The 13,148-nt window shown below is 43.1% G+C and overlaps 1 protein-coding gene across 1 annotated transcript; it reads left to right on the top strand.

Moving 5' to 3' along the window:
- Positions 1-3,255: 3,255 nt before the first annotated feature.
- On the top strand, positions 3,256-11,922 carry LOC142848794 (serpin B9-like). Its single transcript, XM_075970971.1, has 6 exons — positions 3,256-3,429; positions 3,781-3,918; positions 4,381-4,498; positions 8,107-8,249; positions 9,369-9,524; positions 11,454-11,922. The coding sequence occupies exons 1-6, from the start codon at positions 3,262-3,264 to the stop codon at positions 11,868-11,870; spliced, it is 1,140 nt and encodes a 379-aa protein (XP_075827086.1). The 5' UTR covers positions 3,256-3,261; the 3' UTR covers positions 11,871-11,922.
- The last annotated feature ends 1,226 nt before the right edge of the window (positions 11,923-13,148 follow it).

Raw genomic sequence — 13,148 nt, 5'->3', positions numbered from 1 at the left:
GGACTCAGGTACTGGACAAGCAACTGTCACCAAGTCAGCCTGGACAGTTGATTTGAGTGTGTTATGTAGTGAGCTGGACAGGATCGCCATTACAAGATGGCGCCGACATCCTGTCTTGTTGGAAATAAACAACTCCATATTTGGCTATGCCTTTGAGAGCTGCCTGTCCCCCGTTTCCTGCATGCAAGGTGGATGAGGATCCTTGAGCCTATCCTGATGCGGTCTGATGTCAGCTGTTGGTGGCAGCCAATCACAGGGCGACCTGTGTGCCATTTCCCTATTTAAGCAGCTGCCTAAGAGCCCTTCACCCCTTCGCTTCATGCTGTCTCTCCCCTTAGCTCCCTGCCCCTTCGCTTCATGCTCTCCCTACCCTTCCCTTCCTGCCCTTCATTTCCTGCCCCTTTTGTTTCATGCTCCCCATCAATCAAGGGCACTCCAGTAAAGCGTAATCTGAGTGAAATCCTGATGTGGTGGTGGTTTTTTCTCGCCGGTCGAGAAGTCTGCCACATGTTATCTGCTGCTTGTGATGACTAAGAATGAACACACACACACACACACACACACACACACACACACACACCCTGGCAAACTTACTTGTACAAGTAACTAAAGGAAAATAGAGGAACTCTCTGTAGTAGGAGGGCTTCCAAACTGAGGGAAGCACTGAATTACCTGTGTGGGAAAATCTTTAAAGGGCTTATGGCAGGAACCAGTCACAGACTGGGATAATTCCTATTGAGGTTAGTTAGTTCACTAATTAGCTAGCTCATGGATGGAGCTAATGGGGGCTACCAGACTCTGTGCATATTCCTCTGGCCCAGGCAGGGAGATGAACAAGTGAGCTTCTTTCTCTCTCCACCCTTGATTCAAAAGAGAAGTTTTCTAAATACCTCCCTTCTCTTTCCTGTGTCTCTCTATTTGTCCTTGGTTCCCAAAGCCTCTATGGCTAATTTTGGTCAATTATTAGCTAGTTCAAAACTCTAATTCAACATAAGCTTTATAGTCAGGCTATGGAGTACCAGAATACAATCAAAATTTCCACAACAGTCCCCTCTAGAAGTCAGCATCTGAATTCTGTATGTCTACCCTAGGGTAGACTTAACAGGACACCTGGAGCAAACACCTTCACAGCTGAATTCCTGGACTGAACAGAGGTTTGGGATAAACCATGGACAGCCACTGTGTGCTCTTTGCATCCTATGAACTTACTCCCATGGTACCCTGCCCACCAGAGACCTAAGGTTCTCACTAGATTTTTCTTTCTCCAGGACTCATGTGTTTCCCAACCCCCAACTGTCCCAAACAAGCAGAGGCCAGACCTGGATGAGGTCAGGTAATTTCCTCCTCCCCTAGCCTGGGGCCCTGACCATGAAGTCCACACCCTGCAGAGAATAAAGAGGCTTCCTGGACAGGGAAGGCAGCAAAGCAGCACTCTGGGACCTGAAGCCTTGAACACTGTGCTGGGAGACTGTGATATTGGCAGGTGAGTGTGTCTGGCTCAGTCCAGGGTTGTGGGGGATGTAGAGGCCCCCTTTAGAAGGCCCAAACTGCATCCAGAAATGGAATCCCAGGACCTTAGAATTAAAAGGGATAGAGGAAAGGTAGTGTCTAGTGGGTCTTTATAGAGGTCACTTCTCTTGAAACCCCAGTTGGGCAGTGGTAGCAATGCTGATCTTATTGTTGGGGTTCTGGAGCTGTACTGATCCATCTCAGTCAGGAATAGGTACAGCAGAACCTCATTGGCCTTCTCCACTGTCCTCTGTCGTTCTTCCTCTCAGGTCCTACCACATAGCCCATTTGACTAACTCTGTCCTCTACTCAAGGATCTGCAAAATATTGTCTCTTACTTCTGGGCCCCTTTAGAGCTACAGGCTCTACTCCAATCTAAGCACTGCCCATTTTCCCTCTTAAAATGGCACATGTTGATTGTAACCCCAAAATTTATCCTGAACATGCTTCAAGGACTTAGCATCAGGGTGCCAGATATCTCCTATTCCTTCAGAGAACTTAAATAGTGGGGAGAACCATCAGTAAGAGAAAGGAGTGCACTTAGGAGTGAATAAAGAAATGGTTGAGGCAGGAGGATTAGACTAACACAGCAGAGACCCTGAGGTTGAAAAAGAGATGACTGAATAGCTTGAACTCACTGATAGTGATGGGGTAGATGACTTTCTCAGTGGAATAAACACCACTTTGGGGACCCAGATTTAAATTTAAAGGGACATAAGGATGGGAAAGCATGTAGGGGTGGCAAAAAGGTCAGATGAGAAGATCAGATGGTAAGTCATTGAAACAAAGCAGCCCCAACTTCCCTGAAGAGTTTTGGGGGAACTAGGGGAAGGATAAAATAACCTGAGCGCTCTCTCAAGATGCTGTGTCTTTCTGAATAGGCGGAAGGTAGAAGTCTGAGTTGTGCTGTTATGAATCTGCCTAGGATGTGTGATCTGCATTTTAACACAGTGGAAAGCATTCTGGAACAAGCTTCCAGTGCTCAAGGGTCATGTGACAGGGAGCGCAAAGTCATGGGATGTGCAGGGACTCGGATTTTTGTTAGGAAGTTAGGAGAAGCCATTTAGTCTGGACCAAGCTGTCCATTTATCCAGGACTGAGGCATGCTCAACAGAGAAGCAGACTTGGTGGGATCAGCTGATCATTGCCCTCCGAGCAGCCACTGCAGGTGGTGTTTCCTGCTGCACAGCAGAGCTGATGACACCAGATTGTCTTAGGGTCTCATTCAACATCTCAGGGTCTTTCCTGCAGCAACTGCAAATGTGGAGACACTGTCTAATGCACACCTGCACATCTCAGAGGAGTCTTCGCAGGCACACACAGAATGCAGCTTTGCTGAAGTCAGACTAGAAGACCTAGATACACATAGCTGTTTTTTTCTTCCCCTCCTCTTCTCTTCCTTCTCCTATCTTCAACTTCACCATCTCCAGAGAGAGGAACTGGATTGTATGGGAAGATTCCAGAGTCCACTTCTCTCAGCTGTGTTTTGTGTGTGCCGTCCTGATGATCTGACCTTCTATATATGCAGATGGGACAGATACTAGTTTGGTCTGCTTCCGTGACCACACCTAGATAATAACCTTAAAATTGGAAGGACTGTGACTGAGAATAAAACTTAAATTTGAAATATTAAGTACTTAGGAGTTTTGAAATGAGAACCAAGAGTAGAGTCCCAGATTTCCCCAAGTCAGATCAGGGAACCTCCAGCGCTGTACTGAGTACCATTTCTCCTTTGCCTCCAGACTCTGCATCATGAACACTCTGTCTGAAGCAAACGGCACCTTTGCCATCCACCTTTTAAAGATCCTTTGTCAAAACAACCCTTCGAAAAATGTATGTTATTCTCCTGTGAGCGTCTCCTCTGCTCTAGCTATGGTCCTCTTGGGGGCGAAGGGAGACACCGCAGTCCAGATGTCTCAGGTAAGTTCCCTGTCACCTGACACCTGTTTTACTTGCCTTAGAGTTGCCGAGCAGTGAGGGTCAGAATACGTCCACCCTGTTTCATGGGGCAGGAACTAAAGATGAATCATGGGTTGCTGTGTTCTAACTTATTTTCAGAGCAATATATTTTTAATATTTATTGGCAAGGAAGGTGAATTCATAATCCTATCTCTTTAAATCCCAAACCACCCTGCATTAGATACTCATGTAATTTCCTATGTATTATACTCATGTAATTTATTATGTGAGCCATCCCTTTAGCTTGAAAATTCCTTTGAAATCAAAATGTTTCTCACTGAGCTCACAGTGTTCTATTCTTTTCCTCCACAGGCACTTTGTTTAAACACAGAAGACAGCATTCATCAAAGCTTCCAGAGGCTTCTCAGTAATCTGAACAAGCCCAGCAGAAAGTACTTGCTTAGAATGGCCAACCGGCTCTTTGCAGAGATCACTTACGAAATCCTCCCAGTAAGTTGTATCAGTAGAATGACACCAATTGTATTCAAATACTTATTGCTAAAGATTCCTACTGAAGGACTCTAGAGAAATTTAAAAAATTAAGAGACAAGTTCTAGCTAATGTTATGATGTGCATCTGTAACATCTGCATTTAGGAGGCTGAGACAGGAGGGTCATGAATTCCAGGACAGGGTAGGCTATATAGGGGAACTCAACTCCATAACGTTCCCCAAAGATGACAATTCTATAATGACACTTTGAAATATTTTAAATCTGACACTTATAAATTTTATTTATTTATGTCTGGTCATTCCCACTTACAAAGGCCTAGTACATGAAGACATTTGTTACTTAAAGTGATATCTACACTCACTTTAGTTTATTTTTTAATGCCTTAGTATTCAGAGTGTTGGGATTCTTGCTGACACTTTAATTTTCAGTGTTACCTCTCTGATCACTTTTCTCTCCAAAGACCTTTAAGGAGTCCTGTCTTCGGTTCTACCACTCGGAGCTGGAGCAGCTGTCCTTTGCCAAAGCTCCAAAAAAGTCCAGGAAGCACATAAACATGTGGGTCTCCAAACAGACTAAAGGTCAGAATTTCAAGATATTTCACACCCCACATTCTTGTCCTTTCCATCCACCCCTCCCTCTTCTTCCTTCCCTCCTCTTTATTGCCTTTCCCTTCTCCCCACCCCCATGGACTAATCTCATGTTATTTCAGAGAGTTAAAGCAATGCAGACTAACATCATTATATGTGGTATAATTTAGACCTCAGTGAATTCATGGAAGTTTGATTCTGGCTCTTAGATTTAAAAAATACAGTTACTTGTATATTTCTTCAGGACAGAGTGGTTGATACAAATGTCATAAGAAATCATGGGCCTGACTTTCCAGTCTTAGCGGTTTGCATTAGAAGGCAAGGGTGGCTGTGGGGTCAGCAGTGATAAGAAGGGGTTATTTGGCTGTGGTAGGATATGCCTATAATCCCAACATTCGGGAAGCTGGGGTAGGCAAATCTCAAAGAGGCTACCCTAGGCTTCTCAAAGAGGTTAAGAGGAAAAAGGATGTCAATGGACAGGGAAAGGACTTGTAGTCTCAAGCCTTGTGGACTAGGGCATAGATCTCACACTTGACATGAAAACAGTTAAATTTGCAATTCTAGTGCAGTGCAGAGCATGAGAAAAACATGTTCCTACCTTTCAAGCTTGGAATTCATCCAGAAAGAAGGCACTCTGGGAAAAAGTTCATCAGTTAACATGTGGCAGTAGTGGCATAGGTGTTTGCCAGAAGAGATTAGCATGTGTAAAGATATCATTGTGTGTGGCTGCTAATGGTTCATGCATGAATTTCATTTTGCCTAAGTAAAATGTATTTGAAGAGGAGCTGTTGGTATGGATCTAGAATCGGTCTATCTGTGAAATTCATCATATATATATATATATATATATATATATATATATATATATAGTCACAATAAAAAATAGAAGACAGGAGTGGTCCTGCTGTTGGCAGGTCATGTGACTCCACCACCTCTGAGATGGAGATTCATGTGGAGATCTTCCCCATAATTTTACCCTGAGCTGGTTCTTCCTGCAGTCTGTGTTGTCTGAGCTCCCACCACATCTACCACTGTTTCTGCTTCCATATTTACTGCTTCAGAGTCCTTACTTATATTTTGGTAAAACTAGACACGACTTCCATTGGAGATACTGTCAGGCCTGCTCACTTACATTAACCTCAATGAGTCTCCCAATAGGGGTTGAACTTTATTTGTTTTTATTTTAGAGATGACATGCTCCAAAATTGGTCTTTGAAATCATTGAGATCATTGTCTGGTAGTTGAACATTTCAGATGCCTCTGGATGCATTCTTTTTTCTGAAATGAAATGAAATGAAATATATACCCTGGTCATGCTGAAGCATGTATGGGCAGCCCATTATATAGCAGTTCATTGATCTTGTCCATATGAGATTTCATGGTCTAAATTGATGATTACCATTTACCAGGTCTCTTCCTCAAGAGGGTACCAGATCTCATTAGAGATGGTTGTGAGTCACCACATGGATGCTGGGAATTGAACTCGGGGTCTTTGGAAGAGTAGGCAGTGCTCTTAACTTCTGAGCCATCTCTCTTTTATGTGTACTCAGCAAATATTTGACAATTCTTATTGTAGTCTTTACCTATTGGGCACACTTGACATCGCAAGTTAGCGAGGATTCTCTTCTACGCTGAAAGGATCCTCTTTAAACAGAAGAAGGGAATCTGTCCTCTGACCTGCACTATCTCTTCCATGGATGGACAGCACTCCAAAGTATATGATAACAATACCTTCTTCACAAACTACTTTCTGTCCTTGAGTCTCTGATGTGTTGTGCTATGCTGAAACTGGGCATGACTATGGAGTGCTAGATGAGACACTGTATCTAACATTAGTGTATTAGTCAGAGTATTCTAGAGGAACAGAATGAATACGTATTACTAGGGGGATTCAGTAGATTGGCATATACAATACTGACTGAGTAGTCCCACAAAAACCATCTGCATGTGGAGAGGCTGAGAATCTGGTAGCTGCTCAGTCTATGGGGTTGGAGACCTCAGCAGTCTCAGCCTGGAATGGAAAGCCTAGAGGATTCCAGAGAGGCACTAGTCTTGGTCCACATGAAGACCAAAGCTACTGGGCTCCAGTGTCAGCTGAAAATGGCAGGTGCAGAGGTGTGAACAGTGCAGATGCACTCACCAGCGAGGGCTGAAGGCAGGCAGGCAAAAGCAGTGCCTCTTCTCCCTCAGGGCTTTAGTCGGGACAGCACAGGAAGGCATTGCCCACTCTGGGGAGCGTCCTCTCACTTAGAAATGTCCTCACAGACCTGCGCAGAGACATGTCTCTTAGTCGTTTCGAAATCCAATCAAGATGGCAACTGACCTTAGCACCCAGGGGAAACCTTGGTCTCCTGTGGCCCCTTCCACATTTCCTGCTTCTTTGTTTTCCATCCTGGAGTCATTTTTTTCAGCTTTTCCCACACCTGCTCTCTTTGAGAGACTTATGATGCCGAACTTAGTGCAGATGCCCCATCAACAAAGCGCACTGTAATCCAGAACTCCTGGACTCTAGTGATTCTCCAGGCTCAGCTTCCTGGTTGTGGTGGCGCTGTTGTAGTCATGTGCCCAGGAAATGTAAGCTTTGAGCAGTTCGAATTGGTTTTAGCACCTGAGATACTGAAAAATATGCTTAAATTAAGAGCAGTCATTAAGGCAATCAAAGTGATTTCAAAAGTTGATGACCTGGATAAAGAGAAAATCCAGAGCCTTCTGTCAGTGCAAATTACAGATCCTTAGTGGTGGCTGGCTGGAGCCGCAGGTGGGAAGGGTCGGTGCCCAAATACACAAATGCACCAGTGAGACCTTGGCTGATTGCTCAGGTAGCCAGTTGTCTCTGTCATATACCGCATGTTTTGGAAGCTGTTTGATTGTACTTCCTGCCTACTCAAGTAATATTATCTCCCTTCTCAGGCTTTCAGTGGGGTTGAAGATTAGATAATCATGGTTACCTTCCTTGTTTGATTTAGCCAAGCCATTTCTGATGCAAGACTTTAGGATAGAATGTTTATTAAAACATTTAGCATGTGTTTCTTGCTTAATATTGTTTATGCTGGTTGTAATCCTAATTTTATACTTGATATCTGTTCCTAGTGTATATAGTTTTGTATTGGGTTTGGAACTCTCTTATTTAGACAAAAGGAGGAGGTGATGAGGAACCTCTGTGGATTGGATCAATTAGGGGGTGACCTTTTGGGTTCCTAGAGAAAACTGCCAACCTGCCCAGCATTCAGTTTCTCTCTCTTTCTCTGGTTCCCACGCTACACAGCTGAGGTTGGACTTCTCATTTCTGTTCCGTGAGTTTGTCCCTTATAATAAAGAAGATATAATTGGTTTATTTTGGAGTTAGCCTTGGATTCTTTAACCTGTGTCCTCAACTCCCAACAGACTTAGAAGTCTTTCACAATCCTCACCTTGGCCATGTGGGCATGACATCAAGTCAAACATGGGTATTGTTTTTTTATTTGTTTTTTTAAAAAATATGTTTATCCACAAGCACGAAATTTGAAAACATGATGCTTGGATCTGCCCAGATGTCACATCAACTTATTTCCCATACGTGTATTAAATGAACCTGAATAAAGTTTCTGTTATCTCGAAAGGGAAAATTCCAGAGTTGCTGTCAAATGACTCAGATGATCTAGAGACCAGGCTGGTTCTTGTCAATACCTTATATTTCAAAGGAAGATGGAATAAAGAGTTTGACACAGAAGACACCCGTGAAATGCCGTTTAAGATAAGTATGGTAAGTAACATTATCCAAAAGTTCATGCCAGTGTGATGAAGAAATAACACTGAGAGTTGTAATCGGCTGTGAATGTGTAGCTCTGGGGCTCAGTGGCAGAGATTGCATGTCCTGTGGGGTGCTGGGTTTGAACCTCAGTACAGGAAGAAGGAAAATAGGTAAGTACAGAAAACCATTTGAAACTTAATTTTCTGAATGAAAGGTTAAACTCCACAAAAAATGATACAAAAATAGAGTATTTACTGTCTGTGTTATTATGCCAGTGTGTGGACAAAGGCTTTGGAACATGACCCTTTGTAGATCACTTTAGATCCAACTGTGACTTTAAAATATTAATATTATTAACAGCACATTTTTCCTGCTGGAGAATTATTCATCTTTCCCTAGTAAATCCCTGTGCAAGTTTTGGTTTGTTTTGACCTTGACACAAGCTAGAGCCATTAGAAATGAAGGACTCTGCACTGAGAAATTGTCTCCATAAGATTGACCTAGAGGAAATTCTGTTGGGTATTTCTTGATTTGTTGTTGGCCCAGCCCACTGTGGGTAGTCATGACTGTGTATGAAAGCAAGATAAGAAGTCCATAGGGAACAAACCAATAAGCAGCCCCCTCCACGGCTTCAGCCTGCGTTCCTGCTCTGACTTCCCTCAGGGATGCAATGTGCCCTGAGAGTTGTAAGATGAAATAAACCCTTTTCCTTATGCTACTGCTGCTCATGTTATTTTATCACAACTCTAGAAACCCTATCTAGAGCAGTCCAATATCTACTTCTAACAATTTTTTTTTTTGGTTTTTTCGAGACAGGGTTTCTCTGTAGCTTTGAAGCCTGTCCTAGAACTCCCTTTGTAGACCAGGCTGGCCTCGAACTCACGGAGATCCGCCTGCCTCTTCCTCCCGAGTGCTTGGATTAAAGGCGTGCGCCACCACCTCCCGGCCCTAACAATTATTTTTTAATGAAACCAGGAAGAGGCCGGCAGACGTTGACTAAGTGTTCACTGGACCACATATAGTGTTTTCACTGTGAGTGCTGAGAACACTCCCGACATTAACTTCTGCTCACTTGGAAACATTCTGACCTCTCTGAATAACACCTTTTATGCCATTTATTTGTGTGTTCAGAAGGAAGAGAGACCAGTGCAGATGATGCGTCAGGAAGACAGATTTAACCTCGCCCATATGAATGAAGTACAGGCACAGGTGCTGGAGATGCCCTATGAAGGCCTGGAGCTGAGCTTTGTGGTCCTGCTCCCGGACAATGGTGTGGACCTCAGCCAGGTGAGCCAAGAGACTCCCTAGCAGTCACCACACTAAAATGTCTTCAGGGAGAATCCAGTGTCCCTGGTGTCCTTTCTCATTAGAGCAGAGCTCAATGTTCTCAACTTGACAACTGCCATTTGAGTATTTAGTGCTTACAGACCCAGCTGCCAGCTCTGTGCACGCTCTGCGTTTTGGGATCAAATCTGTGTCTAAGACTCCCATTGTGGGTGGTGTGACCTTGTCATATGACAGAACTTCATCACTAGGGAGATGGTACCCGAAAGGATGAAAGGAGGGCAACTCGGGCAAGATGCTTAGCATAGTGCTTGATCATAATTGCCTCCCTGTAAATATAACTGTATCATAATTTTTGTTAACAATTTATTTTAATTTGAGAGAAGATAAAATAGACAGAAAAAGTATTGCCCTTATATCCAAGAAAGAGGAAGAGCAGGGGTGCCAGCTGGGAAGGACAAAGTCAGGCACATCATAATGCCACATCTTGGTCTTCCTTTTAGCAGGATACCCACAGTGTGTCAGCCACACTCTGAATGGAGGGTAGTGCATCAGCCACACCCTGAATGGAGGGTAGTGCATCAGAAACACTCTGAATGGAGGGTAGTACATCAGCCACACTCTGAATGGAGGGTAGTGCATCAGCCACACTCTGAATGGAGGGTAGTGCATCAGCCACACTCTGAATGGAGGGTAGTGCAGTGTGCATGACATAAGGGGTCTTTGTAAGCAGAATAGCTCCCCTGGCTCTTCCCATCCAGCTCCCTAACTGTGGCATCACTTCTGGTATTAGTTTTTTATCACTGACAAAATGCCTGACATGAATAACCTAGGAGAGGAAGTATTTATGTAGGCTCACAGATTCAGAGGGCTCATTTTATGTTACCTGGCACATCCTTGGTTTCTATTAAGGCAGGTGCATGTGGCAGATAATTCAGACCTTCAGTAAACAGGAAGCAGAGAAAGAATGTATATGGAATGAGAATGACCTTGAGAGATATATCTCCAGGCACTATTTTCATTTAGCTAGACCCCCTAATGCCTGAATCTTAGCAGCCTCCCAAACAAGGGTTCAGATATGAGGCTTTTGGTGTAATTTTATATTCATGCCCCAACAGCCCACAAAACACAAAGAACCCAATCCTAGATAGACATTTCCTTCCAGGATGGCTCACACCAATTCCTATCTTGACCATTTTTTAATGGTTTTAGTTTCTATGGTTTATTGTTTTCAAAACTATAGATTAAAAACTTCTGTCTTATCCAGTCTTTCAGTCATAGAGTGCCAACGAAACACACAGAGGCTTATATTAATTTTAAACTGTTTGGTCTGTTAACCAGGCTTAATATTAATTTATTCTTCCAACTTGAGTTAACCCATAATTCTTGTCTCTGTTTAGCCACGTGGCTTGGTACCTTTTCTCAGTGAGGCATTCTCATCTTGCTTCCTCACTGTCTGACTGGTGACTGACTCTCTATCTCTCCTCATATTCGAATCATATTTGTATGGTTGCCCTGCTCCTACTTCTTGACTGGCTACTGGGTATACAGTGTTTTATTAAACTAATATGAGTGACAAATCTTTAGAGCATAAAAGAGCACAAAATTAAATCTAGTTAAAACAAAACAAAACTAAAGCAAGCACAATTTAAACCATTATCACCTGGACATGGACACCTATCAGAATAAATGATGTTTTAGAAGAGATTTCTGAGATGAAAACTAAATGTTCCTACTCCTGGGCTCCTTGGCCACCATGCCCATTAGGGAAGTCACACACAAACTAGCAGGTCAATGGGACCCTTACAATGCCTCTCTATGTAAATAAGTAGGACCCCCTGTAGGATGATGTTCTCTGAGCAGGAAGTGACTATGAGCCTCTTGGTAAGACCTCAAGCATGAAACTGACAGTCTCTAATTCTGCTTTATCAGGTGGAAAACAATCTTACTTTTGAGACGTTAACGACATGGACCAAACCTGACTTTATGAAGAGCACTATGGTTGAGGTTTTCCTCCCAAAATTTAAACTACAAGAGGATTATGACATGAAGTCTGTGTTTCAGCACTTGGGAATGGTGGATGTCTTCCAAGGCGGCAAGGCTGATTTATCAGGAATGTCTCCAGAGAGAGACCTATGTCTGTCCAAGTTTGTTCACAAGACTGTTGTGGAGGTCAATGAAGGCGGCACCGAGGCTGCAGCATCTTCAGCTGGAAAAGATGTATTTTACTGCGACTGTGATGATGATGATGTTGTTCCAACGTTCTGTGCAGACCACCCCTTCCTTTTCTTCATCAGGCACAACAAAACCAATAGCCTCCTGTTCTGTGGCAGGTTCTCCTCTCCCTAAAGGCACAGTTACCATTTGGGAAACAGTTTACAACTCTGTGAGGATGGGCATGTAGGGGTAGGAAAGCACTATCCTCCTGCCAGCCTCATCTAGTGAGGCTGATATTCCTCTCTACCTATCTTGACATTCATCTGTTCCCTTTGCCAGGTTACGGGACCACAGAGTGATTTGTTTTTTTGTTGTCTTTAGGAGCCAAACAAATCCAACAAGGTAGCCTATAGGGTTATCTAAGGTGACCCTAATAAACATCCTACACACTGCACAGAAAAGCCATGCCTGCTATATACACTGTGCTTTCCTGGCTCCTCAACTCTTGCCATCACTTGCCTTAACCTGTTCACATCATAGTAAATACTTCTGTGGATGATGATCACAGATTTCCTAGTGATTGGCCCTTAATGCACATTTTAACTTTACTTTTCTTTGCTGTCCACCAGTCACCAGGTGTTAGGCTTGGGGGCAGGTGCAGACAGTGTGGTCCTCTAACAGCTGGCCTTTTCTATATGTTGTCATCTTATCTAGGAGTCCTGACAGCTAGCTTGGACTACCACATGTTCCCTCACAGGAGTCACGCTTCTGTAGACAATTGGGGTTCACCACAACCAACTGTAATAATAATTCTTTGAAGCCCTTAAAGGTCATTTCAAAATAAAGTCTGTTTTCTCATCAACCATGTTGTTTTTGAATTTTAATTGGGTCATTTACAGTAGTTACTTTATCTGTTTGCCTTCTACAGGTTACATACTCGCCTAACTAGACCTTATAGTCATTAGTGGTCAAGGTCATATCTAAGGATGCCATATAACACAGGCTATGCCACTTATAGGTGGCATAAATGATTCCCCTATATAAGAGTGCCATAATTGGGCTTGAGAGAAGGCTCAGAATTTTGGAGAGATTGCTGCAGTTGCATAGGAGCCAGGAACACTTTCCACTCTCTATATGGCAGATTATCACCTCCTCTAACTCAGGCTTCAGGGATACTGAGGCCCTCTTTCTCCTGAAATCGGAAGCCTGTATGCATATGGTGAATGCGACTTTAATCAGACTCACATGCATACAGACAAACTTAAAAATAAATAAATTTTAAGTGAAAGAATGCAGTAACATTTTATCAATGTTTATGTAATACCTACTATTGTGGATTTTTAAATATTTTGCTTGTATTCTTTCATGTAATAAAATCAACAATACTTGGGTAAGAGATTCAGTATGTGTCAAAGCCATCTTCTCAGCACCCCATGGAACCTTCTCTAAAATGGACTACACACTTGGTAA

This window comes from Microtus pennsylvanicus, chromosome 4 (assembly GCF_037038515.1).
Source record: "Microtus pennsylvanicus isolate mMicPen1 chromosome 4, mMicPen1.hap1, whole genome shotgun sequence".
In the NCBI taxonomy this organism is placed as follows: Eukaryota; Metazoa; Chordata; class Mammalia; order Rodentia; family Cricetidae; genus Microtus; species Microtus pennsylvanicus.
This window is presented reverse-complemented; position numbering and strand designations above follow the sequence as displayed.